Genomic DNA, 27035 nt, shown 5'->3' with positions numbered 1-27035 from the left:
CGATATCTTCAGTGTGCTAAACAGAAAAAATATGCAGCCGAGAATCCTTTATCCAGCAAGTCTGTCATTTAGAATAGAAGGAGAGATAAAGGTCTTCCCAAACAAACAAAAACTGAAGGAATTTGTCACCACGAAACCAGCCCTACAAGAGATCCTAAGGGGGATCCTGTGAGACAAAGTACCAGAGACATCACTACAGGCATAAAACATGCAGACATCACAATGACTCTAAACCCGTATCTTTCTATAATAACACTGAATGTAAATGGATTAAATGCGCCAACCAAAAGACATAGGGTATCAGAATGGATAAAAAAACAAGACCCATCTATTTGCTGTCTACAAGAGACTCATTTTAGATTTGAGGACACCTTTAGATTGAGAGTGAGGGGATGGAGAACTATTTATCATGCTACTGGAAGCCAAAAGAAAGCTGGAGTAGCCATACTCCATACTTATATCAGACAAACTAGACTTTAAATTAAAGACTGTAACAAGAGATGAAGAAGGGCATTATATAATAATTACAGGGTCTATCCATCGGGAAGAGCTAACAATTATAAATGTCTATGCGCCGAATACCGGAGCCCCCAGATATATAAAACAATTACTCATAAACATAAGCAACCTTATCGATAAGAATGTGGTCATTGCAGGGGACTTTAACACCCCACTTACAGAAATGGATCATCTAGACACACAGTCAGTAAAGAAACAAGGGCCCTGAATGATACATTGGATCAGATGGACTTGACGGATATATTTAGAACTCTGCATCCCAAAGCAACAGAATATACTTTCTTCTTGAGTGCACATGGAACATTCTCCAAGATAGATCATATACTGGGTCACAAAACAGCCCTTCATAAGTTTACAAGAATTGAAATTATACCATGCATACTTTCAGACCACAATGCGATGAAGCTGGAAATCAACCACAGGAAAAAGTCTGGAAAACCTCCAAAAGCATGGAGGTTAAAGAACACCCTACTAAAGAATGAGTGGGTCAACCAGGCAATTAGAGAAGAAATTAAAAAATATATGGAAACAAACGAAAATGAAAATACAACAATCCAAACGCTTTGGGACACAGCGAAAGCAGTCCTGAGAGGAAAATACATTGCAATCCAGGACTATCTCAAGAAACAAGAAAAATCCCCAATACAAAATCTAACAGCACACCTAAAGGAAATAGAAGCAGAACAGCAAAGGCAGCCTAAACCCAGCAGAAGAAGAGAAATAATAAAGATCAGAGCAGAAATAAACAATATAGAATCTAAAAAAACTGTAGAGCAGATCAACGAAACCGAGAGTTGGTTTTTTGAAAAAATAAACAAAATTGACAAACCTCTAGCCAGGCTTCTCAAAAAGAAAAGGGAGATGACCCAAATAGATAAAATCATGAATGAAAATGGAATTATTACAACCAATCCCTCAGAGATACAAACAATTATCAGGGAATACTATGAAAAATTATATGCCAACAAATTGGACAACCTGGAAGAAATGGACAAATTCCTAAACACCCACACTCTTCCAAAACTCAATCAGGAGGAAATAGAAAGCTTGAACAGACCCATAACCAGCGAAGAAATTGAATCGGTTATCAAAAATCTCCCAACAAATAAGAGTCCAGGACCAGATGGCTTCCCAGGGGAGTTCTACCGGACGTTTAAAGTAGAGATAATACCTATCCTTCTCAAGCTATTCCAAGAAATAGAAAGGGAAGGAAAACTTCCAGACTCATTCTATGAAGCCAGTATTACTTTGATTCCTAAACCAGACAGAGACCCAGTAAAAAAAGAGAACTACAGGCCAATATCTCTGATGAATATGGATGCAAAAATTCTCAATAAGATACTAGCAAATCGAATTCAACAGCATATAAAAAGAATTATTCACCATGATCAAGTGGGATTCATTCCTGGGATGCAGGGCTGGTTCAACATTCACAAATCGATCAACGTGATACATCACATTAACAAAAAAAAAAGAGAAGAACCATATGATCCTGTCAATCGATGCAGAAAAGGCCTTTGACAAAATTCAGCACCCTTTCTTAATAAAAACCCTTGAGAAAGTCGGGATAGAAGGAACATACTTAAAGATCATAAAAGCCATTTATGAAAAGCCCACAGCTAACATCATCCTCAACGGGGAAAAACTGAGAGCTTTTTCCCTGAGATCAGGAACACGACAGGGATGTCCACTCTCACCGCTGTTGTTTAACATAGTGCTGGAAGTTCTAGCATCAGCAATCAGACAACAAAAGTAAATCAAAGGCATCAAAATTGGCAAAGATGAAGTCAAGCTTTCGCTTTTTGCAGATGACATGATAGTATACATGGAAAATCCGATAGACTCCACCCAAAGTCTGCTAGAACTGATACATGAATTCAGCAAAGTTGCAGGATACAAAATCAATGTACAGAAATCAGTTGCATTCTTATACACTAACAATGAAGCAACAGAAAGACAAATAAAGAAACGGATTCCATTCACAATTACACCAAGAAGCATAAAGTACCTAGGAATAAATCTAACCAAAGATGTAAAAGATCTGTATGCTGAAAACTATAGAAAGCTTATGAAGGTAATTGAAGAAGATTTAAAGAAATGGAAAGACATTCCCTGCTCATGGATTGGAAGAATAAATATTGTCAAAATGTCAATACTACCCAAAGCTATCTACACATTCAATGCAATCCCAATCAAAATTGCACCAGCATTCTTCTCGAAACTAGAACAAGCAATCCTAAAATTCTTATGGAACCACAAAAGGCCCCGAATAGCCAAAGTAATTTTGAAGAAGACGACCAAAGCAGGAGGCATCACAATCCCAGACTTTAGCCTCTACTACAAAGCTGTCATCATCAAGACAGCATGGTATTGGCATAAAAACAGACACATAGACCAATGGAATAGAATAGAAACCCCAGAACTAGACCCACAAACGTGTGGCCAACTCATCTTTGACAAAGCAGGAAAGAACATCCAATGGAAAAAAGACAGTCTCTTTAACAAATGGTGCTGGGAGAACTGGACAGCAACATGCAGAAGGTTGAAACTAGACCACTTTCTCACACCATTCACAAAAATAAACTCAAAATGGATAAAGGACCTGAATGTGAGACAGGAAACCATCAAAACCTTAGAGGAGAAAGCAGGAAAAGACCTCTCTGACCTCAGCCGTAGCAATCTCTTACTCGGCACATCCCCAAAGGCAAGGGAATTAAAAGCAAAAGTGAATTACTGGGACCTTATGAAGATAAAAAGCTTCTGCACAGCAAAGGAAACAACCAACAAAACTAAAAGGCAACCAACGGAATGGGAAAAGATACTTGCAAATGACATATCGGACAAAGGGCTAGTATCCAAAATCTATAAAGAGCTCACCAAACTCCACACCCGAAAAACAAATAACCCAGTGAAGAAATGGGCAGAAAACATGAATAGACACTTCTCTAAAGAAGACATCCGGATGGCCAACAGGCACATGAAAAGATGTTCAACGTCGCTCCTTATCAGGGAAATACAAATCAAAACCACACTCAGATATCACCTCACGCCAGTCAGAGTGGCCAAAATGAAGAAATCAGGAGACTATAGATGCTGGCGAGGATGTGGAGAAACGGGAACCCTCTTGCACTGTTGGTGGGAATGCAAATTGGTGCAGCCTCTCTGGAAAGCTGTGTGGAGGTTCCTCAGAAAATTAAAAATAGACCTACCCTATGACCCAGCAATAGCACTGCTAGGAATTTATCCAAGGGATACAGGAGTACTGATGCATAGGGGCACTTGTACCCCAACGTTTATAGCAGCACTCTCAACAATAGCCAAATTATGAAAAGAGCCTAAATGTCCATCAACTGAAGAATGGATAAAGAAATTGTGGTTTATATACACAATGGAATACTACGTGGCAATGAGAAAAAATGAAATATGGCCTTTTGTAGCAACGTGGATGGAACTGGAGAGTGTGATGCTAAGTGAAATAAGCCATACAGAGAAAGACAGATACCATATGGTTTCACTCTTATGTGGATCCTGAGAAACGTAACAGAAACCCATGGGGGAGGGGAAGGAAAAAAAAAAAAAAAGAGGTTAGAGTGGGAGAGAGCCAAAGCATAAGAGACTGTTAAAAACTGAGAACAAGGGGCGCCTGGGTGGCGCAGTCGGTTAAGCGTCCGACTTCAGCCAGGTCACGATCTCGCGGTCCGTGAGTTCGAGCCCCGCGTCAGGCTCTGGGCTGATGGCTCAGAGCCTGGAGCCTGTTTCCGATTCTGTGTCTCCCTCTCTCTCTGCCCCTCCCCCGTTCATGCTATGTCTCTCTCTGTCCCAAAAATAAATTTAAAAAACGTTGAAAAAAAAAATTAAAAAAAAAAAACTGAGAACAAACTGAGGGTTGATGGGGGGTGGGAGGGAGGGCAGGGTGGGTGATGGGTATTGAGGAGGGCACCTTATGGGATGAGCACTGGGTGTTGTATGGAAACCAATTTGACAGTAAATTTCATATATTAAAAAAAATAAAAAATAAATAAATAAATAAAATAAATAAATGAATAAACTTAAAAGAAAAAAAAATAAAATAAAATAAAATAAAATCTTTAGGCGTGCCTGGATGGCTCAGTAGGTTAAGCATCCAAATCTTGATTTCAGCTCTGGTCATGATCTCACAGTTTGTGGGATTGAGCCAGCATTGAGCTCTGCACTGACAGCACAGAACTTGCTTGGAATTCTCTCTCTTCTCTGTCTCTGCCCCTCCCCCTGCCTGTGCACGTGCTCTTACTCTCTCTCTCAAAATAAATAAACATTAAAAATTAATCAATTAATTAATTAAATCTTAAAAAAAAAACGACCGAATATCTTTACCCCCATTATACTATACTTACTCCATATTAAATCTTATTAATGCATCCTTTCTCCCCTCCTTCTCCTTTGTTTATTCATTCACCCATAAATTTGATAAGTATACTTATTATATGACAGGCACTATGCAGATCACTAAAGAAGAAACTCCAGGACTGTCTAGTACCAGAGTCCAATATGCAGTAACACAATTAGATTGAAAACTTTAAATACTGGGGTTGTGGTGATGTCTACCTCACACCTACTAGGATGGCAACTATCAAAAGAACAGAAAATAGTGTTAATCAAGGATGCAGAGAAATTGGAAGCTTTGTGCACTGTTTTTAGGAATGTAAAATGATGCAACCAATATGGAAAATAGTACAGAGTTTCCTGTGTGATTACTGTGTAATCCAATAATCTCACCTCTAGGTACATATCCAAAAGAATTCAAAGCAAGATCTTGAAGAGATATTTGCATATCCATGTTTATTGCAGCTGTATTCTTAATACCCAAGAAGTTGAAGCAACTCAAATGTCCATTGATGGATGAATGGATAAAGAAAATGTGGCACGGGTAAATGTGGTAGGGGTAACTCAGTCGTTTAAGCATCCGTCTTCGATTCAGGTCATGATCTTGTGGTTCATGAGTTCAAGACCCACATCAGATTCTGCTGACAGCTCAGAGCCTGGAGCCTGCTTCAGATTCCATGTCTCCCCTGTCTCTTCCCCTCCACCACTCACGCTCTGTCTCTCTCTCAAAGATGAACATTAAAAAAAAAAATGTGGCATATACATCTAATGGAGTATTATGCAGCCTTTAAAAAGAAGGAAATCCTGTCACATGCTGCAACATGGGTGACCCTTTGGACATCATGCTAAACAAATAAGCCAATCACAAAAAGACAAATACTCTCTGATTATACTCATGTTACATATATAAACTAGTCAAACCTTAGAAACAGAAAGTAGAAATGTAGTTACCCAAGGCTGGTGAGTGGCTGAAGGAGGAATTTATGTTTAGTATATACAGAGTTTCAGTTTTGCAAGATAAAAAACTTTGAGAGATCTGGTATACAACAAAGTGAATATGCTAACACTGCTGAACTGTACACTTAAAAATGATTAAAATGGTAAATTTAATGTTATATTTTGTACCACAATTTTTTTAAAGAGTCAAATGCTATGGTTGTGATAGGTACAGAGCTCTATACAAACTTAGTTCTTTTTATTTTTTTTAATTTTTTTTTTTTTTTTTACTGTTTGTATTTATTTTTGAGGCAGAGAGAGACAGAGCATGAGCGGGGGAGGGGCAGAGACAGAGGGAGACACAGAATCGGAAGCAGACTCCAGGCTCTGACCTGTCAGCACAGAGCCCGGCGCGGGGCTCGAACTCACGGAGTGTGAGATCATGACCTGAGCTGAAGTCGGACGCTCAACCGACTGAGCCACCCAGGCACCCCTAAATTTAGTTCTTTTTAAAGTATCATCACCTCTGCTAAGTGAAATAAGCCATACAGAGAAAGACAGATACCATATGGTTTCACTCATATGTGGATCCTGAGAATCTTAGCAGAAACCCATGGGGGAGGGGAAGAAAAAAAAAAAAAAAAAAAGAGGTTAGAGTGGGAGAGAGCCAAAGCATAAGAGACTGTTAAAAACTGAGAACAAACTGAGGGTTGATGGGGGGTGGGAGGGAGGGGAGGGTGGGTGATGGGTATTGAGGAGGGCACCTTTTGGGATGAGCACTGGGTGTTGTATGGAAACCAATTTGACAATAGATTTCATATATTAAATAAAAAAAAATTCTCTGAAAAAAAAAATAAAGTATCATCACCTCAATATACCATGTTCCACTAGCTAATAAACTAATTTCTGATAATATGTTATTCAGAGCTAATGGCATTATGTGGTACTCTTGTCAGGTAATATAGTTTCATCATATTAGTCTTTTAGTATATAGGGTCTTATATACTTGAATAATTCTTATGATGGAAACTTAAACCATGAAAGAGAGACACAGGAGACCAAAATAGACCCTGAAATATCCCATTTCAGCAGATTCCTGAGGCCAGTCTATAATGAGTGGGTCTCCTCCAGATACTCATGGTCTGTAGTGTATATAAACTAATGTTTCAAACCCTACAATAGCTTAGAGTAAACTAAGTTGTCAGATAGGTTAAGATAGTAGTATATATCAGAAACTAGCTGAATGTACTTCTCAAATATCTAAAGTGTGCTGAGATGTAGAAGGTAATGGGTGAGGGGAACAGGTTAATTTTAAAACTAGAAAATGCCAACCTGCTGATTTGAGATTTCAAAATAATTGGGGGCGGGGGGGAGGTACCCCCTCCCAGGAAGTACAGAAAGAAAAGAAGAGTTATGACCAAGTAAATTTTTACAATTGTTTTATATATTGGGATCCTAACCCATGATACCCTTCAAAGTCAAAGGAATGGATTCAGGAGGCCATTAAAGTTTTTTTAATTATATGCCAAGAAAATATGAATACATGTATTTTTCTGGATAGAGGGCTCTTGGCTTTTATCATATTCTTGTTTATTTTTATTTATTTTTTTATATGAAATTTATTGTCAAATTGGTTTCCTCTTTTTTAAAGGCTAAACATCCATGACTATCTGCTGCTAGCTCCCAAACTTATGTATCTTTTTTTTTTTTTAATGCTTATTCATTTTTTTCAGAGACAGAGCATGAGCAGGGGAGGGGCAGAGAGAGAGGGAGACACAGAATCTGAAGCAGGCTCCAGGCTCTGAGCTGTCAGCATAGAGCCTGATGCAGGTCTTGAACCCACAGACTGCAAGATCATGACCCGAGCCAATATCAAACACCCAACCAACTGAGCCACCCAGGCACCCCTCAAGTTTATATATCTTTAACACAAAGCTCTTTAATTTAAATATACAGCCACATGTTAGATATATTCACCAGAATGTCCCACAGGCATCTCAGATTCACTAGATCTGAAACTAAATATCTTTTCACACACTGGAAGCTTTCTCCTCTTTTGTGTGCTCCCTGTAAATAAATAGGCCATCATTTCCCCAGTTTGCAAGAAAGACTCTTAAGATGTCATTCTTAACTTTTCATTCACTTCAGGCCCTCGTTCCTAAATCTAGTCAGTGATTAATTCCTATTGATTCTAATTCTTCATTGTCTCTTACATCCATCTATTTCTATTAGTCCTCAGTGCCTCTACTTTGTCCAGTCCATCATGAATGACCAGTGCTGCAAATACTTTCTAATAGTCTCCCTGCCTCCAGTCTTGCCCCTGGCCAGTTCATTCTTTAAACTAGCCAGTGCATTTTTGAAAAATCATATTTGATATTGTCCCTTTGCTGCTTAAAATTATTCAGGTTCTTGGGGCGCCTGAGTGGCTCAGTCGGTTAGGCATCCAACTTTGGCTCAGGTCATGATCTTGCAGTTCGTGGGTTCGAGCCCTACGTTGGGCTCTCTGCTGTCAGTGCAGAGCCCGCTTTGGATCCTCTCTCCCTTTCTTTCTGCCTCTCTCTCTCTCTCTCTCTGTCTCCATCTCAAAAATAAATAAACATTAAAAAAATATTTAGATCTGTATTTCACTTGAAGAAACTTTAGACTCCTTACCATGGGCTTTGAGGGTACACTGCACCAGCCTTCTCTCTGAGCAGTCTTTATCTCAAGCTTTGTGCCTCAACCATTCTGGATTTACTTCAGTGTCTTGGATGTGCTAAGTGCTTTCTTTCTTCTTAGTCTTTGCACATTCCTTTCCTCCAGCCTCGAATACTCTTTCACATCATCTCAGCTCTTGCCTCATCTCCTCATTGTCTGGCTAACTTTTCCTGTAAATCTAAAGTTTTCTCTTACACTAATTGTAGTCTCTTGTACACCACATTATCTTGTCTTGGTTACTGAAGTAGAAGGTTTGAGATGGAAGGGACCCTGTCTCATTATTATAATACTCATTATTATCGCCTCTGCTCTATGCTGGTGGTTCTCAAAGTGTTGTCTCTCAGCCATCAGCATCAGCATCATATGGGAACTTGTTAGAAAAGCAAGTTTTCAGGGACACCTGAGTGGCTTAGTTGGTTGAGCAACAGACATCGGCTCGGGTCATACTCTCACAGTTTGTGAGTTTGAGCCCCGCATCAGTCTTGCTGCTATCAGCACAGAGCCCGCTGTAGATCTTCTGTTCCCCTCTCCCTCTCTGTCTCTCCCCCACTCACACTCTCATGCTCAAAAATAAATAAAACATTCTTTAAAAAAAATTTTTTTTAAAGAAAAGCAAGTTTTCAGACCCCACACCAAATCTACTAAATCAGAGATCACAGAGGTAGGACCCTTATCTGTGTTTTACCAGATGATTCTGATCTGTGATAAAGTTGGAGAACCATTGCTGCACTCCATATCTGCCTCTTAGGAGATGCTCAGAATTTGTTGAGTGAGCAGAAACAATTAAGGATTTTTTTTTTCACCCAAAGATATTTATGCTTTATTGCTATTAAATAGAGAGCCACAAAATCTCAAGGGGTTTTGCTAAAAGGAGCTATGTAGCGCATATAAAACAGTTCTTATTTCTTCAGAGAGATCACTGGGTGGGAGGGATCTGCATATCAGACTGTAGTATCTTACCCAGTGTCTTATGGTCAGTGAGCCAAAGCTTTGAAGACTTTCCAGCTCCTCTTTACAGAATGGATGTAGAGGTAGAGGGTATTCTTTGAGCCTTCTCAGTGATGACTGTTTCATTATTATCCCATTTTGTTTTTCAACAAATATTTATCAAATGTGGGTTCTGAGTAAAATTTCTGGCTTTGTCACTTGAAAGATGTGTGACCACATGCAACTTGCTTACTGTTCTATGCCTCAAGTGACTTCTATATAAAGAGACGATGATATTACTTGCTTCATAGTGTTATTAAAAAGTTAAATAAAATAGTACTTAGAACAGTACTCAGCACAGAGTAAGCACCCACTAAATATTATCTATCTCTATTATATGTCAAGTGTTATTCAAGGTCCTGGGATAGAGTAGTGAATAGGACAAAGTCTTTCCACTGATAGAGTTTACATTCCAGCCCATTATAGCTAACTGTAAAGATAAAAACACATTTTTGTTCCCCATCAGTTATATTAACTAGCTCACTCAAGTGCCCTCCTGTCCATGCACGTTTTCTTTGTATCTTTATCTCTGACTCTTCCCTTTTCACATATCCACTTAATTGCCTAAATTTCTTAAGTCCAGTTCCCAAGCCTAGCCATCCTTGTCCTTTCCAATGCCAAAGGCCTGAAAACTAGGATAACTGATGGTAAGTTCCAGCCTGAAAGCCAGCAGGCCTGAGACCCAGAAAAGCTGATGTTCAAGTCCAAAGGCAAGAAAAAAGCTGGGCACCTGGGTGGCTCAGTTGGTTAAGCATCCAATTCTTGATTTCCACTCAGGTCATGATCTCACGATTTCTGGGATCGAGCCCCATGTCAGGCTCTCTGCTGACAGCCAGAGCCTGATTGGGATTCTCTCTCTCCCTCTCTCTCTGCCCCTCCCCCACTCATGTACGCTTTCTCGCTCTCACTCTCTCTGTCACTTAAAATAAATAAACATTAAAAAAAATTTTTTTTAAAGCTTATGTCCTAGTTCAAAGACGGTCTCACAGAAAGATATTTTCTATTCCTCAGGAACGGGTAAACCATTTTATTCTATTCAGCCTTCAGATGATTGGATGAGGCCTACCCACAATAGAAGAGCAATCTACTTTACTCAGTCTACTTAATTATGTGTTCATATTATCCAAAAAACTCTCACAAAAATTCCCAAAATACTATCTAGGCATCCTGTGGTCCAGTCGGGTTGATACATAAAATCAATCATTATAATATATACATAGATGATCAGCAGGTATACAGTTTTATAACCTAATTTTAATAATTGTGCTACTAACTTTATATAGTCATTTATAAAAATTAATATATAGTAACTCATTTGGCATATTGAGAAGTAAATATAATAATCTTAGAGCACTATCTCATAATCACAAATCAATATTAACGTGTTAAAAGAAATATATTTGAATATGTAACTAGTTTTTTATGCTAAAGCCATGAAGTATTTTTCATATATGTGGGATTCACATATGAGGTTCTTTGAAAAGAAACCGAAACTGAAATATGCCAATAGCCTGCACTATGCTATCTTAAACTTAATGTACATTTAATTAAGTCCAGCAGGCATGAATTGAATATCTACTGTGTACAAGTTCTGTGTTAGTAGTTGAGAGATATACTTAGCTATGTAAAAAACACTTCCTCCAGGAAGACAAACATGGACACATCTTAATTATATTATAGGCAGTATTAGTTAACTCTTTTATTAGAGATGCGAATGAAATATATCTGTACGTGAAAGAGAGAATCTTTATCCTGTTTGGGAAAATTTATATGGCATACATCTCTCGACCATCAGTAATATGTAGGAATTTTATTGACAGATGGAAAAAAATTCTTAGTAGAAAGAACTGCTCAAGAAAAATTGAGAGAAGGTTTTATTTTGCCAAGAGAAAATTATTTCGTAGTGCTGAAGTGTTTAGGTTGTAATCGGTAGAGGAGTATTACAGAGGAAAACTTATAAATCTGTCTAGAAAATGGAAGTGGAGGCAAGTCAGACTGACTCTTGTTTATCATTATAAAAAATTGGGATTTTTTTTAAGATGGGAGCTATAAAAATATTTGAAAAGAAGAACAACTTTTCTAATCTGTGATTTGGAATAAATTAGGAGGCAAAGTTAGAGTAGGTTAAAGTGCTGTGAGGTTATAAAGAGCCAGTTTTGTTTGTGCATACCCCACCTATTTCTAAAGAGGATTTGACACAGTTTCCAGAATTAAAAAATAAAAATGAGAAAATAAGAGCAAAGTGAAAATAAAGACAAGAAAATAAGATGATGTTGGAATAAGATTGGTGAAAAAAAATACACATAGTAAGGGGCACCTGGGTGGCCCAGTCAGTTAAGCACCCGACTTCGGCTCAGGTCATGATCTCATGGTTCTTGGCTTTGAGCCCCACGTCGGGCTCTGTGCTGACAGCTCAGAGCCTGGAGCCTGCTTTGGGTTCTGTGTCTCCCTCTCTCTCTGACCCTTCACTGCTCACACTGTGTCCCTCTCTGTCTCTCAAAAATGAATAAACGCTAAAAAAAATTTTTTTTTAAATACACATAGTAAGATTACACAGTATTGATAGAGATGGGCTAAAAGTTTAGCTCTGAATTTCTTCACAGGAGGAAAAAATGGGAAATGATTACTTATAGGATTAACTGTCCTCACTTTCATCCCGCTTCCTGTCTCACAGGAAGGAAGTAGAAGCAGTCAGAAGAAACTTTTCCCAGGATCTCACTACCAGATTACTCAGCTAAATTCCCACATTCTCTGCCTCCTTACTACAATTGAGCCACCCTGTGCTTCTCTGTCCCGCCAACTCCTTCCCTGGTGCTGTACCTTCCGCCCTCTCCCACTTACTCAACAGTGCTATCCCAGCAACCTTGCTGTCTCCTGCACTTCCAGTTTTCCCTGTTGGATCACTTGTATCAGCAAAAAAAATGTGTTGTTATTTTTTTAATCTTTAAGGAGCAAACAAACAATGCAAGTAAAATCTTTTTTCACCCAACGTCTTCCTCCATCTACCACCCCATCCATTCTTAGTAAGAAAAATGCTAATCAAAATTTCAATTCAAAAAAAATTTCAGTGAGATTTTTTTTCCCGTTTCAGATTGGCAAAAATCTAGATCTTTGTAGCACATACTATAGACAAAAAAAATTTTTGTGAAAAAAAATCTCTTATATGTTGCTGGTAGAAATGCAAAATACTACAACTTCTTTGTAGGAGAATTTAACAATGTGTATCAAAATTACTGATGATTTACTCTTTTATTCATAATCTCTGAGAACCAAGTCAAGAGAAATACCTGCATGTACAAAATGACATCACCTATATCTCTTGTTAAATTAAAAATGCAAGTGCAGAGTAATTTTAAAGTTTCTGACATTTTATAAAAGGGGAAAAATTAAAAGATGTATCTGTGGGGTGCCTGGCTGGCTCAGTCTGTAGAGCATGTGACTCTTGATCTTGGATTCAGGAATTTGAGCCCCACCTTAGTCATAGAGATTATTTAGTTTTAAAAAGAAAGAATACTCAGGTTTCTCTTCAGATCTAATAAATCTTTCACCTTTTATTTAAAAAAAATATGCAGTATTAGTGTGAGTTTACATAAAGAAACTTTAAAATAAATAAGAACTAATAAAATTATTGACAGATGATAGGCTAGGAAATAAAGGGGGAAATTTGTTCTGATCATTTCTAGTCTTATTTTCTATTTTAAGTTCTTACATACGTTTATGCAAAGTATGAAATGATTAATTTCTCAAATCATATGTTATACTTTATCTGGGACAAAAAGTCATGAATATATAGTACTTGCTAATTTTTTTAGTACTTGCTAAAGTTTTAAATTTTATTTTACCATAATATGATTTTTAAAATTCTATTCCTAGATCCATATTTATTCTCTTGGAATGACATTGTATTGGGGAGCTGATCATGAAGTGCCTCAGAGCCAAGTAAGTCAAATTGTCACATCTGTACAACTTCACCCTTTTTAGAAAGTTCTTCCCTGTATTTATATATGTTCTACAGCATATTATCAGGCATACCAGCATTTCTATGCTGTTCCATTAATAATGTCATACTCTCAGAAGGAAATAATAAAATTCTAAAGACATTATTATTCTCAGAATGTTCTTGGAATTATATCAGTTGCTACCCAGGTTTCAACAATTTAGTCTGTGAAATGTAATGGCCTCTTCAAAAATTACAGCAAGTCCACATAATTTCTTCTAATTTAATGACTTATAAGAATGGTTGTAGATGTTGATGATTTCATTCTTGAACTAAAGTGATAACCTTTTTTGATGCAGAAGCATAGGAATAATAGATCTCAAAGTATATGCTTCATTACTTTTTTTTTTCTTGTCCCTTCAAAAGTATACTCCGCTAAGCCTATGGCAGCAAACACCATTATTAAAGCAACACTTTCTGAAGTCTTAGGTTCCAATGATCATTGCGTTGTTTCTAGTCCTTATTTTCTAAAATAACTGATTCCTAAAGACCCAATATAAACATAATAACAAATAGTAACTGAAACTATAAAAATAACTTATTTCAGACTATCTAAGTGGCTCAGTGAATTTAGCATGTGACTTTTGATCTCAGCTCAGGTCTTAATCCCAAGGTCATGAGTTCAAGTCCTGCACTGATGTCTGCATTGGGCTCCATGCTGGGCATGAAGCCTACTTAAAAAAAAAAAAAAAAAAAAAAAAAGATAACTATATTTCATCAGAGCAAAGATTTAACATACATAATTAGGTTTTATTTTAGGCATTTAGAGTCGAAAAGAAAAATAACTAGGTGTAAGGGTTTGTTTTAATTAAATTAAGAAGTAACAGGCTTTTTAGGCTTTTATTCTAAAATCCAGATATCCTAAGATCCGTGAAAGATGGATGATGTCTTCAACTTGGTTCAGTCTCATTTTGTATCATGAAAAACCCTCAGTTTCAACTTGATAAATAGAAGTGAAAAGTTAAATTATTACTGGATATATTGGTATCATATATTATACAACCTAACATACGTACAAAATGTGATCACAGCCTATGACTAACACTTTATACTCTTCAGATAACTGAAAATTAAGTCAGTATCAATAATGTGTAAATTGGAGAGGAAGTATATAAACTTTCACTAGTATTTTGCTATCAGAAATCATAGTCATTTTGCAAGTATTCAATACCATTTCAAAAGTTGAAGCCCCGTCTTGTGTCAGACACTGTACTAGATACTAGGAATAGAATGGCCCGTGCCTGTGGAGTATATCCATGAGTCCAGGCATTAAATAACCAGTTATAACAATGCGTGAATGCTGTGGTAGGGAACTGGAGGGTGCCATGGAACACCAGAGTCAGAGCCTTTAACTAGATTTAGAGGGTTAGGATGTGTTTATTAAAGGACACTGCATCTAAGGTGAGATCTAAAGGATGACATAATATACAAATGGATGAGAAGCGGAAAGGAAGGGTCACAGGGAAAGCATGTTTCAACCAAAGTGGATGTACCAGTTTAAACTCCCACCAGCAGTGCTTTTCTCCTTATCAATATTATCAGTCTTCTTTTTACCCATTCTGTTTAGTCATGTAGTGGCTTCTTTTTGTAGTTTTAATTTGCATTTTTTTGTATGCTTATTGGATATGTGGATATAATGTTCTACAAATCATGTCAACTAATTAAAAAATCTTACATTCCAGTTTCTCTGATTCACCAGCATAATGAGAACTGATATTCAAATGACTTGAGTCATTGCAGTATTTGAAATCTAAGTTATCATGAGAGTATCAAATTATATTTAATATATAATGAATATGTTACATTTTGTCAATTGTTAGGAAATCATTTATTCACCCAAAATGTACACACACACTCACATAACTGCTTACCAAAATATTTGAATGACCTAGGAATTCCATTTCTTTATTATACCCTACCCCCCTAACCCCCCTACCCCAAAAAAACTGTTTTTCTGTAATACTTCCTGTCTTGGGAGATGTGTGTTAACCATCCTCTGCTAATTTTTTGGATTATGAAAAGATAAAATACACTAAAATGTACATACTGCTAGATAAGGAGCTCATTTCTTCCGAGTATTTGAAATGTGTTTGGTGTGGTTCCTATGACTCCTGAAATGGCTTGTTTGTTAGATAAGATTTACCCACACTTCTGAAAGTGCCTTTTCTTTCATTACATTAGCCTATCAAGCTTGGAGATCACCTCAACAGCATACTGCTTGGAATGTGCGAAGATGTTATATATGCTCGAGTTTCTGTCCGGACTGTCCTGGATGCTTGCAGCGCCCACATTAGGAATAGCAACTGTGCACCTTCATTTTCCTACGTGAAACAGTTGGTCAAACTGGTTCTGGGAAATCTTTCTGGGGTAAGCCACAGTTCCGACTGATGCAGATAGTCATATTTTAAAATTTAGCAGAGTATCACAGGATTTTCTTTAAAGATACTATTGGTAGCATTTTCTCAATGAAGATGAGGACAGGAGAGTAAATTTCTTGTTCTAATGTCAATGGTTTATTTGAGATGTCACTTAAAATTTAGAAGCCCAATCAATGACTTAGTCTCCTAGATTTCATAAGAATTAGTCTTTTTTTTTTTAGAACTGTATTCCAACAAGTACTATAGAGTCACAGCATGTTAGAGCTGAAATCATCTGCTCTTCGTCCTTTCTTACATCCTCAGCAAGTGGTTCTGTCTATTATGAAAAACGCACTGACATACAAAATGGGTTTTCACATTAATAACGCACTTTCTGTTGCTCTGTAACCTCTTTCTTGACCGCTTACTTGTCTGGACAAGGCTATTCCTGAAATCCTCTCCACCCTCTGGGGACACTGTCACCTGATGGGCAGGGGTGATACATGCTTGTATCTCTGCTAGATTGCCCCAAGACCTGGACTCTCCCATTCTCTCTCTTGTCTCATATGTGAAGAATCCCCAAAATAACACACACGGTATTTATCGTCCCACCTCTGCGTTTCTTGAGCTACATTCTATCCCATTTGCCTAGTTTCCCTTGGTTTCTGATATCTGTTTAGATCCAAACTTCATCTGCTCTTACCCTTTCAAGTGAAGTCCTTCTCCTTCGTGTGGGCCACAATTTGCTACTGTCACACAGTGTTCTTGATGGCTTCTTACTTCGTCCCTAGGAGTTCAGCTCTGTCATCTTAACCAGGATGTTGTATGGCTGGCAGGGGTATATCCAAATTCCATGCAGTTTGCCAGTTAACAAGAAACAGGCTCATAGATTCTTCCGGGCAAATGGTTTGTAAACTGTACCCCATGCAGCCTTGGTACTTCTGTAGTGAAAGGAATACAGGTAGTAGAGGCTGAGTGAATGCGATTCTTGGCTGCTGATTTCCCCTCCTTAACTAGAGCTGCCTCCAATTTTAATTGATTTATTTGTTTATATTCCTGCATGTGACTTAAAAAAACAAACAAACAAAGGTAAATCTACTAAAAATCTATGAAAGCCCTCTATCCAGACTAAAGTTTCCCAAATATTTTCAAATATAGTTTTGTTTTTAAAAATTCCTGTGTGGGGATGCCTGCGTGGCTCAGTCAGTTAAGCATCTGACTCTTGATATTGGCTAGGTCTTGATCTTAGGATTAGTGGCACTGAGCTCCACATCGGACTCTGCACTGACAGTGTGGAACCTGCTTGGAATTCTCTCCTCCTTCTCTCTCTGTCCCTCCCCAACTTGTGCTGTCTCTCTCTCTCGCTCTCAAAATAAATAAATAACCATTTTTTAATTAGATTAATAAAAATTCCTTTGTGATCAAATAATTTCAAGGAAAATCTAATATTTAAGAGAAATTAGAATATATTTTCACTGCAAAACTTCTCAGAACCTTTAATACACTAGACTGTATTACTTTCAAGAATGATATGCCTACATGTAGCTGAAACATTTCCCAAACTTATTTGTGTCTTTTTTTTTTTTATAGATTTTTCCCATAATACTAATGTTCTGTAAAGCTCCCTTTGAGAAATATTGATCTGTACTAACTTACTTTATAAAGAAGGAAATTGAGACTCACACAGCTTATGGGGTATATGTTTCCTATTAGTCCAGGGATCTTTCTGTTATACCACACCTCCTCTAAGACTTGTCTTGCTATTTTTTTGATACAGTAAAATTGTTGAAAATACTTTTTCTTCCCATTTCCATGAAGAAATATTCCTCCATGAAATTCTATTATCCTTCTAATAGTTGCCCATGTTAGATAAAAGATGTCTATCTCTTTACATTTAGTATTTAGGTCAGTTTATTGCAGTAACTATATATTGCTCATCTACATATGAAACGTGCTAGATACTGCAGATATATATAAATTTGAATAAAATGTTTGTTCTACCTTCTAAGAGCTCTTATTTAAAGACCATTTGCTTAATTATAAAATGCAGAGAACGGTATGGAAAGCAACACAGGAAGAATTTTAAAAGCATTTTGAAGGTTTGAGGGGAAAAGATACAAATTATGACTGCATTGAAAAATAGCACTTTGAACTAGATCCAAAAGTCTAGATAGAAAGTAATCTAGGCAGAGGGAAGTAAACCTAGATAAATGCTGTGAAGTAGGAAAGAACAGGGTATGTTTGAGGAACAGTATTAAGTCTGTATGGGGAGTGTTGTGGGATTGGTTAGTAGGAGAGAAGAATAGAAGGGTCAATTAGAGTTCATATATAGGGAGCCTGCCTTTCCATAGGCAAATTTCTACTAAGAAGAAATAGCAACGTTCCAGTCATCGTTCCATTGCTCTTGCTAGTATCGCTGGACAGAACTCCCAACAGCTACCGTTTTGTTCTGTTTTGTTTTTTAATGTTTACTTATTTTTGAGAGAGAGAGAGAGAGAGAGCAAGGGAGGGGCAGAGAGAGAGAGGGAGACACAGAACCTGAAGCAGGCTCCAGGCTCTGAGCTGTCAGCACAGAGCCTGACGCGGGCTTGAAGTCATGAACCATGAGATCATGACCTGAGCTGAAGTCACATGCCTAACGGACTGAGCCATCCAGGTGCCCCTGGATTTATAATCCATATGCAAACAGATTTCACTAATGGAGCAATATTAAAATATGTGTGTTTGTATGTGTGTAAACAAGTATGTATGCATTCCCCTGGTGCCAGATTTAAATAATTTCTCTTCATCATTATCTCTCCTTTTTCTTGGAGTTTTTACTCTAATTGATCATCTAAATAAACCTAGTGTTCTAATTTTTCATCCCTAATCATGTGGAATTTGATCTAAGTTGATACACTTTTATTTATTTTTTAAAGGTAATGTGCTTTTTTTCCCACCAATACATTTTTAATTTATTTTTTTTTAATTTTAATTCCAGTATAGTTAACATAAAGTGTTATATTAGTTTCAGGTATACAATATAGTGATTCAACAATTCTATACATCATTACTCAGTGCTCAGTTGCTCATCATGATAAGTGTACTCTTAATCCCCTTTACCTATTTCACCCATCTGCCCACCCATCTCCCCTATGATAGGCTTTATTTTATTTTCAATTTTTTAAAGTTCTTACTTTATTAATCTTCTCATGAGAAATCTGCACAATCACCACAGTCACTGCAGAATCTTTTTATTCCTTCTGTTGTCCAGTCTCCTGCTCACTGCTAGATACTTCATTTCTTTTTGTCAACACCAATAATTGGCTTTTGCACTGTCGTCTTGACTTTCTTCATTCTGTTCTTGTGTTCCTTTCACTGTTTTCTTGAGGTCTTTTTCTTCTCAAACAGGCCATCTCTTTGTTTGGGTTCACTTTTCTTTGCATAATCCAAGGAATCCCAAATCATGCCAAAGCCAGTTGTCTTACCACCACCCGAATGAGTTCTGAATCAAATACAAAGATGGTGTCTGGTGTTGTCTTGTACATTTTGGGTAGTTTTTCCCAAATTTCTTAGGTACTATCACCTTTGGGGGATGAAGAACATCAATAACCATTTGTTTCCGCTCAAGTACTCGGTTGGTTATGAACTTCCCAGTCCGGATAGCTAACTGTGTCATTCATGATGGCAATCGAGCTTCAAGGAGCCAGGGAGGAAAAAAATAACATGCTTTATTTCAAAGGAGTACCCTTAGTTAAAGTTATTAAAGCTTAAGACTACTTAAACATTTTATTATAAAGGAGATTTAAAAGAGCATTGATTTAAATTTAATTGTCATCCCTCAATATGTCATTTAGTTTAAAACATTTCTCAAATGTAATTTCTGGCAGGAAAAATCTGGTAAATTATTTTTGAAAATAATTAAGTCAGTACCCTCAATGCATAGTTAAATCAGGAGAAAATTTATTATACCAGAATTAATATGATTTTAAAATTATAATCTAACTTGAGAGAGTAATGTAATTATCAGGAAAAAAAAAAAACTCTTCAAGTTTACTGTTTTCAGATGGAACTCATTTTAACTACTTCAGTTTGGCTTTCTTCTATAACTCTGCCTTGCCTTTCATTTCCTGAAGAGTAATTGGCCAGAACTGAGCTACATAAATCCTGTTGAAGGAATACAAATTAACAATAGTAAGTGTTGAGTGTCTTTAGTTAATGTTTTACTCCAAAAATTGTCTAACTAATGTCATTCTGTAGACAATTACCATGAAAACAAAAGGCAGGTTGTTTTGTCAAACTTGATTTTTGATTATCTGTGTACAGACGGATCAACTTTCCCGTAACAGTGAACAAAAGCCTGATCGAAGCCAGGCTATTCGAGACCGATTGAGAGGAAAAGGATTACCAACAGGTAAGAATATATTAATGGGAAACTTTTGAGCTTTAACCTTATTTCATTGTTTCTTTTATGAAATCATATTTACCTGACTTGGAAATCTGATAATTGTGACCATAATTAGAATACATGTATGCAGGGGCGCCTGGGTGGCCCTCTCTCTTTCTCTCAAAATTAAATAAACATTTAAAAAAAAAAAACAGAAAAGAATATAAGTATGCAAAGTGGAGTCAGGGAACCGACAGGAACAGTAACTATATTAATATATAAATCCTTTAAAATTATGCAGAAAACATTACTAAGACAGCCAGGACTCACATAGTAAATCATTTCCTTTCCAATATTGTTATTATAGCAATAATATAATTTATTTACTTTATCATGGAATTTTATATTAAAAATAAATTTTTTTTTGAGAGAGAGAGCATGAGAGAGCAGGGGATTGGCAGAGAGAGAGAGAGGGAGAGAGAGAATTCCAAGCAGGCTCCATGCTGTCAGCCGAGCCCGTGCAGGGTTCGAATGCATAAACTGTGAGATCAAGACCTGAATCAAAACCAAGAGTTGGATGCTTAACCAACTGAGCCACCCAGGAGCCCCAAAAATGCATTTTAAAGCAAGGTGAAATAAGCACATGGACACTATTGAAACAAAGTTTCAGAAAGCAACATTACTTTTGCTGCACTCTATTTTGTTTCTTTGTTTCTTTTTTTTCAAGATTTAATTTTATTTTTTTAAGTAATCTCTACACCCAAACTGGGACTTGAACTCACAACCCTGAGATCAAGAGTCCCGCCCTCTCCCAACTGAGCCAGCCAGGCGCCCCTACTACACTGTTGTCTATTCTATTTCTTATTTTAATCGGAATCACAACCCCCTATGTCAATTTCATTACCAACTAATTTTATGACTTGCAGTTATCAAATACTGTTTTACGTTATAAGATACTTAGTAAATAAAAACTAATGAAAAGTGGTTTTGCTGTTACAAACAGCATTAGATAATTATGGGTCCTATATAATCACTTTTTTAAGAAAATGATTACAAATCCCAAACATGTAAAATGAAAGCAGAAAAAATTAATTTTTACATGAAAATTTATTTTTGTGTTAAATTTCAAGCTTGGCTTATTTATGAAATGAACTTTTGTTTTTGCTGATTATCTTTGTTCTCTATTTCTTAAGCAATATTGACAATTATGATAATCTAAACATGAAAAATATTTTATAGGTGAAGCATTTTGTTGTCTTAAATCTTGGGGTTGTGAAAAGTAAATGTAAATATTGCTTAAATATATTCTAATAAAACATTCTAATTGATAATAGATTAAAAAGCTAAGATGTTTAACTTTTTAATTTAATCAGATAATCAGGGCACAGCTGTCTTAGTTAAAGCCTATGAAAAAAGTCTCATTGTGAAACCTAAATATAGCCACTTGATTATCTGAACCAATTGTTTTACAGAATTCAGAACTCTTATATTGAGAAGGAAAAATGTGCCCCTCAGCAAGTGTAGTGCTTATCTTGAGAAATCAAGGAAAAGATAAAATCGTTTCTGATGGAGTGATTCTGTAAATGGTTTAGTTAAGTGGCTGTTTTGGTACTTCTGTTTTACTTATGGAATAAGGACTACTTTTTTGAAAAAGTACCTTTGCTTTCATATCATCAATATAATCAATTTATTTCTGGTTACATAAGGTTACTTTTCTAACACATATATTATTTATGCATGGGTCAAAAAAACAGAAGGCAGAATATATGTGTGTATATATATATGTGTGTATATATATATACACTATATAGTATAATGTAGTATAGTTTTAAAATAAAGGGAAATATTTTTACCTTCTTCTTGTAGGTAAAAATATTTCCCTTTATTTTAAAACTATACTACAACTTGAGATATTGATATAACGTGAACTTTGGTGCTAAGAAGAGCAGCATTTTGTTAATCCATCAACTTTTCAGTCAGTCTCCTGTTTTAGAGCTGAATAATAATAGAAAATTATAGTTAAATGTCAATGGCAAGCTGGAAGAGTCTTTTTCAAGAAGACATAGTGAGCACTTTAATAAGTGAATGTTAAATTTAAAAGAAATTTTTCTTTCTTTTCTTTCTCTTATTTATCATCTTTCTGGTTTCTCCTCCCTTTCCCCCATCCCTCTCTCTCCTTCCCTCACTCTCCGTTTCTCTCTCTTCTTCCTTATTTCTCATTCCTTTCTTTCTCTAATCTTTTTCTGGAATTCCCTTCTATCATCTCCTACTATCATTAAATGGCCATGTTATAGAATTGAAGTTGGTTTTCTTGTTTGTTATTTGTTGAGTTAGTAACTATAATGTTATATTATTAATTGTTAATTTTTAAGTAGTTTTTTCCTTAAAAAAAAAAAAGAAATGTTCCTATATATATGAGTCCCCCATTTTATCCCTGTCCATCATATATTCTATAGAAAAAAAAAAAGATCTTCATGCCATATTTAAAGACTTAAGTGTTAACATTGTTTAGATTGTATTACTTTCAATCACTCAGTCTTATTGTTACAGACAGTAATTATTACATACTATTTTAGTGTTGATAGTTTGAGCTGAATCTATATCTACTCTAAAACATACTTTAAATAGAAGGTTATTGGGGCGCCTGGGTGGCTCGGTCAGTTAAGCGTCTGACTTCGGCTCAGGTCATGATCTCACAGTCCGTGGGTTCGAGCCCCGCGTCAGACTCTGTGCTGACAGCTCAGAGCCTGGAGCCTGTTTCGGATTCTGTGTCTCCCTCTCTCTGTGACCCTCCCCCGTTCATGCTCTGTCTCTCTCTGTATCAAAAAAATAAATAAACGTTTAAAAATAAATAAATAAATAAATAAATAAATAAATAAATAAATAGAAGGTTATTTTATTGTCATTTACATTTATACATATTTATACATATTTTTTAATAAATGTGTATACAAAATTAAGCTTTCTGGACATGTAGATGCTAAGGAAAGAGAATACCTATTATATTAAGCACACTAGTTTTTGTAGATGAAAAATGAATATTTGTCAATTCAATGGATATGAGAAAAAGTTTTATAAGACTATTAGATTTCATAATACATTTGTAATACAATTTTAATGGTTCCATAAAGAAATATATAAGACTCTATGATTTATTGTTTTAGATAATCTATGTTTAAACATTAAGTTGTATGCAAAGTAAAAAAAAAAAAAAGCTGTAGTTCACCATCTTGGCTCATATTATTAGACTATTTTCTTACTATAAAAACAAATATATCAGAAGTTTTAGGGGCGCCTGGGTGGCTTAGTCAGTTAAGCATCTGACTCTTGATTTTGACTCAAGTCATGATCTCATGGTTTGTGAGTTTGAGCCCCACTGAATCAGGCTCACGCTGACATTGCAGGAGAGCCTAGTTGGGATTCTCTCTCTGTCCCTCCCGCACTCAAACACATGCACTTTCTCTCTCCCTCTCTCTCAAAATAAACTTTAAAAAAAGCTTTAAACCAAATTATTAATGCCTTTTGTGATTTTGTTTTTATAATATTAAGAGGTATTCAGTATTATTATCTAACAGTTCTTTAGAATGCTTATGATTCATAGACTATCCAAATGCAGATAATTTTGGCTTGACTGTAGTGAGTTTACAATTTTGACAGAGAAATCTTTAGACTGTCCATTGATTTTATATCCAGTCATATCCTTTTATTGGAGAATTAAATCTTTATACCAATACTCAGGAGAATTTGTAAGGAATTACAATTTATCATTCAAGATAAACCAAATTTTGTTTGTGTTTACATTTTGGATAGAATTAGAGGTCCTTATACTTAAACAATAGCCTTTTTTAGATCACGTGTCATGGAAGAGTATTCCTCAGTTCTTAGCCATTGCTTTGCACAGTAGTATTACTGCTCAAGGGCTCTCTTAATTACCTTTAACAAATGTATAAAACCACATCTCAAAGATAGAATCAATATAATATACCACTTATAGCCAGTACCAGACAAGCAATTAGCAGCTAATAGTCAATGGTATATACTAATATAGCATATATAGTTAATATAAAAACTTTAAGATTAAAAAAATTACCTTGTGAAGAAGAAATATTCTTCTAGGACACCAGTGTTACTTTTGGGCAGTGCCAGGGTTTGGTTTTGTGTTGTTGTGTTTGTTTGTTTGTTTGTTGTTTTAATGCTTGCTTGCTTATTTATTCATTCATTCATTCATTCATTCATTTATTTTGAGAGAAAGGGAGAGTGTGGGCAGGGAGGGGGCAAAGACAGAATCCCAAGCAGACTCCACAATGTCAGTGCAGAGCCTCATGTGTGGCTGAATTCCATGAGATCGTGACCTGAGCCGAAATCAAGAGTCGAACACCTAACCAGCTGAGCCGCCCAGGTGCCCAGGCAGTGCCAGTTCTTAACTGTCAGTGGCCACTTGCAGCACAGGGCCTTGTTATACTACATCAGTACTAAAACATTCTCTTTGATGCAAACCAACCTGAAACCTTTATGTAGTGATAGCTTTAGTTTATTAGGTTCCTAGCCACAGTTTTCAGAAAAGAAAATTTCAAAATGGGCAGTGAGATACAAAATTAGGTTAAAAGAAGTAAGCGATTTTAGGGTTAACGCCTATATCTAAGTGATTTGGTCGTCAGATTGAAACTTAACAATGACATTTTTATCTATCAGTAAATGACCTTAAAAGGTCTTTCCTCGTATCTTACCTCTCAGATCTGTTACAAAAGCTTAAGGCCTAGGGGCGCCTGGGTGGCTCAGTCGGTTAAGCGTCCGACTTCAGCTCAGGTCACGATCTCTCAGTCTGTGAGTTCGAGCCCCGCGTCGGGCTCTGGGCTGATGGCTCAGAGCCTGGAGCCTGCTTCCAATTCTGTGTCTCCCTCTCTCTCTGCCCCTCCCCTGTTCATGCTCTGTCTCTCTCTGTCTCAAAAATAAATAAACGTTAAAAAAAATTAAAAAAAAAAAAACAAAAGCTTAAAGCCTAAACTATTGGGCTGTCTGCCCCCATTTTGTTATTTTATACTGCCAATGCTGATAAAATGGCTTCAGTAAGCAGAAAGAAATCAAACGTTTCCTGCCAAGCTTAAGGCAGAAACCTACACCGTGATCAGATCAGCATGATAGTGCTTCAGAACTTGGACGTATTGACAATATCACGTTTCTTTTTTTATGTACTTGAACACACTTGTGAGGACAGATGGGTAATCGGGGAGCCTCTTTTAATACTGAAATGTCATTTTGAACTTAGCTTCTAGGGGACACTTGAATTTTTGAGTCTTGTCTGAGCGGAAAGGTGAATGATGGTATCCAAGTAAGGATGATGTTAATCATATGTAACAAAAATAATTAAACACAATGTACTTTACAAGGGAGATTTTTTTTAATTTAGCTAAAATAAATGGACTATGTTCTATTAAGAAGACTTTTTATATTCTTAAAATCTTTTATTTTTATTTATTTTCCCCATTTAGTTTTTAGCAAGCTGTGTATTCTCCAGAAGGAAAATGTTTATGGATTCATTTTATATTTGGATGCTCATAATTGTATGTAAAATAATTGTGTCTGTAAACTCTCTCTGAACTCAGAGCCTTTTTGAGAGATGAAAAATCCACCTGTAGTCACCATTTATCCTGTTTTGAATAATTTGATTTTTTTAAATTATACAATCTAAAACTTTTGTTGGAGATCTTTTGATTTCTGGTTTCATGATTTCTTCCAAAGGAACTTTTAAATTCCCCCTTGGTAGATAATTATATGCTGAGGAAAATAAAGCAGAAATGAAAGGGAGGAGGAATTTAGAATTTTATGTTGCCCTTATTCAGAAGATCTCATAATAGTTCACTAGGGGTTAGTTCATTTATCCTGTCCTCTTTAAGAAGAAAGCATAACAAGTTATGTCCACGGTTTTGTAAATGAAGTGAGAAACATAGATATTAAGTGGCTTGCCCAAGCTCATGGATTGAATTTGGTAAAGCTAGAATTAAAACCCAGGTGTTTTGACAGTAATCTTTCTGGTAAATTATGCTACCTAAATTGGCTTTAAAAGGTTTCAAGAAGTTATGCATTCAGTCCATTCTACAATCATTCTTTTGGAACGTCTTTAATCAGGAACTAGAAATACAAAAACAGGTAAGACGTGGTTTCTTATGTTATTGTTCCAGTGGGGGAGGGGTGAGGAAATGAGTGGGAGTGATGACAGATACCAATATAATGGATAATTTTAATATAGTGAAATGTCCTAAGAAAGGGTCAGAATGCTCTATGAATATAGTGACAGGAGCTAGTAATTCTCCCAGGATGGGAAAATATTAAAGAAGTTTCCACCTGAACGCTTTTAAGAGTAGTTACAATGGCACTGCCTTCAGAAATAATTAACTTCCTATAATCAAAATGGGTAGTGAGCACAGCTCTTAGATGTACTTAATGTTTTCAGTGCTGTTTACTGCCTGTTAAATAAAATAATTGTAATAGCCCAGCTATTATATATATATATATATATATATATTACATATAATAAAATATATATAATACATATAATAAAAATACCTGGAAAGCAGTTGAAGAAATTGCACTTTATGCAGCCTCAAATAAAGTTAGTAAGTAAGGGGCACTGGTGTTAACAACAGTACATGGTTCTCGCTCGTCTAACAGACTTGTGCACCTAATAAATGAGTCTGGAATTCCATGTTTCTCCTCACTTAAAGGGCCAGATTCTATATTTGAACAGATTGGTGATATTTTTCCCACAGTGCTTTAGCAATTCAAGGCAACCATGATATGTTATTTGATGTTGTAT

At 36.2% G+C, this 27035-nt stretch overlaps 1 protein-coding gene across 8 annotated transcripts in view; it reads left to right on the top strand.

Annotated features, from left to right (window-relative positions):
* The window catches only part of PTPN13 (protein tyrosine phosphatase non-receptor type 13), a 235138-nt gene that overhangs the window by 94936 nt on the left and 113167 nt on the right, over positions 1-27035 (top strand). For all 8 annotated transcript variants that reach the window (XM_058719585.1, XM_058719587.1, XM_058719586.1 and 5 more), the window contains exons 4-6: positions 13375-13440; positions 15680-15865; positions 20161-20248. In XM_058719585.1, the coding sequence (XP_058575568.1) occupies positions 13375-13440; positions 15680-15865; positions 20161-20248 (340 nt within the window). The remainder of the gene's footprint in view (positions 1-13374; positions 13441-15679; positions 15866-20160; positions 20249-27035) is intronic.

Source organism: Neofelis nebulosa, chromosome 3, assembly GCF_028018385.1.
Source record: "Neofelis nebulosa isolate mNeoNeb1 chromosome 3, mNeoNeb1.pri, whole genome shotgun sequence".
Taxonomy (NCBI): Eukaryota; Metazoa; Chordata; class Mammalia; order Carnivora; family Felidae; genus Neofelis; species Neofelis nebulosa.
This window is presented reverse-complemented; position numbering and strand designations above follow the sequence as displayed.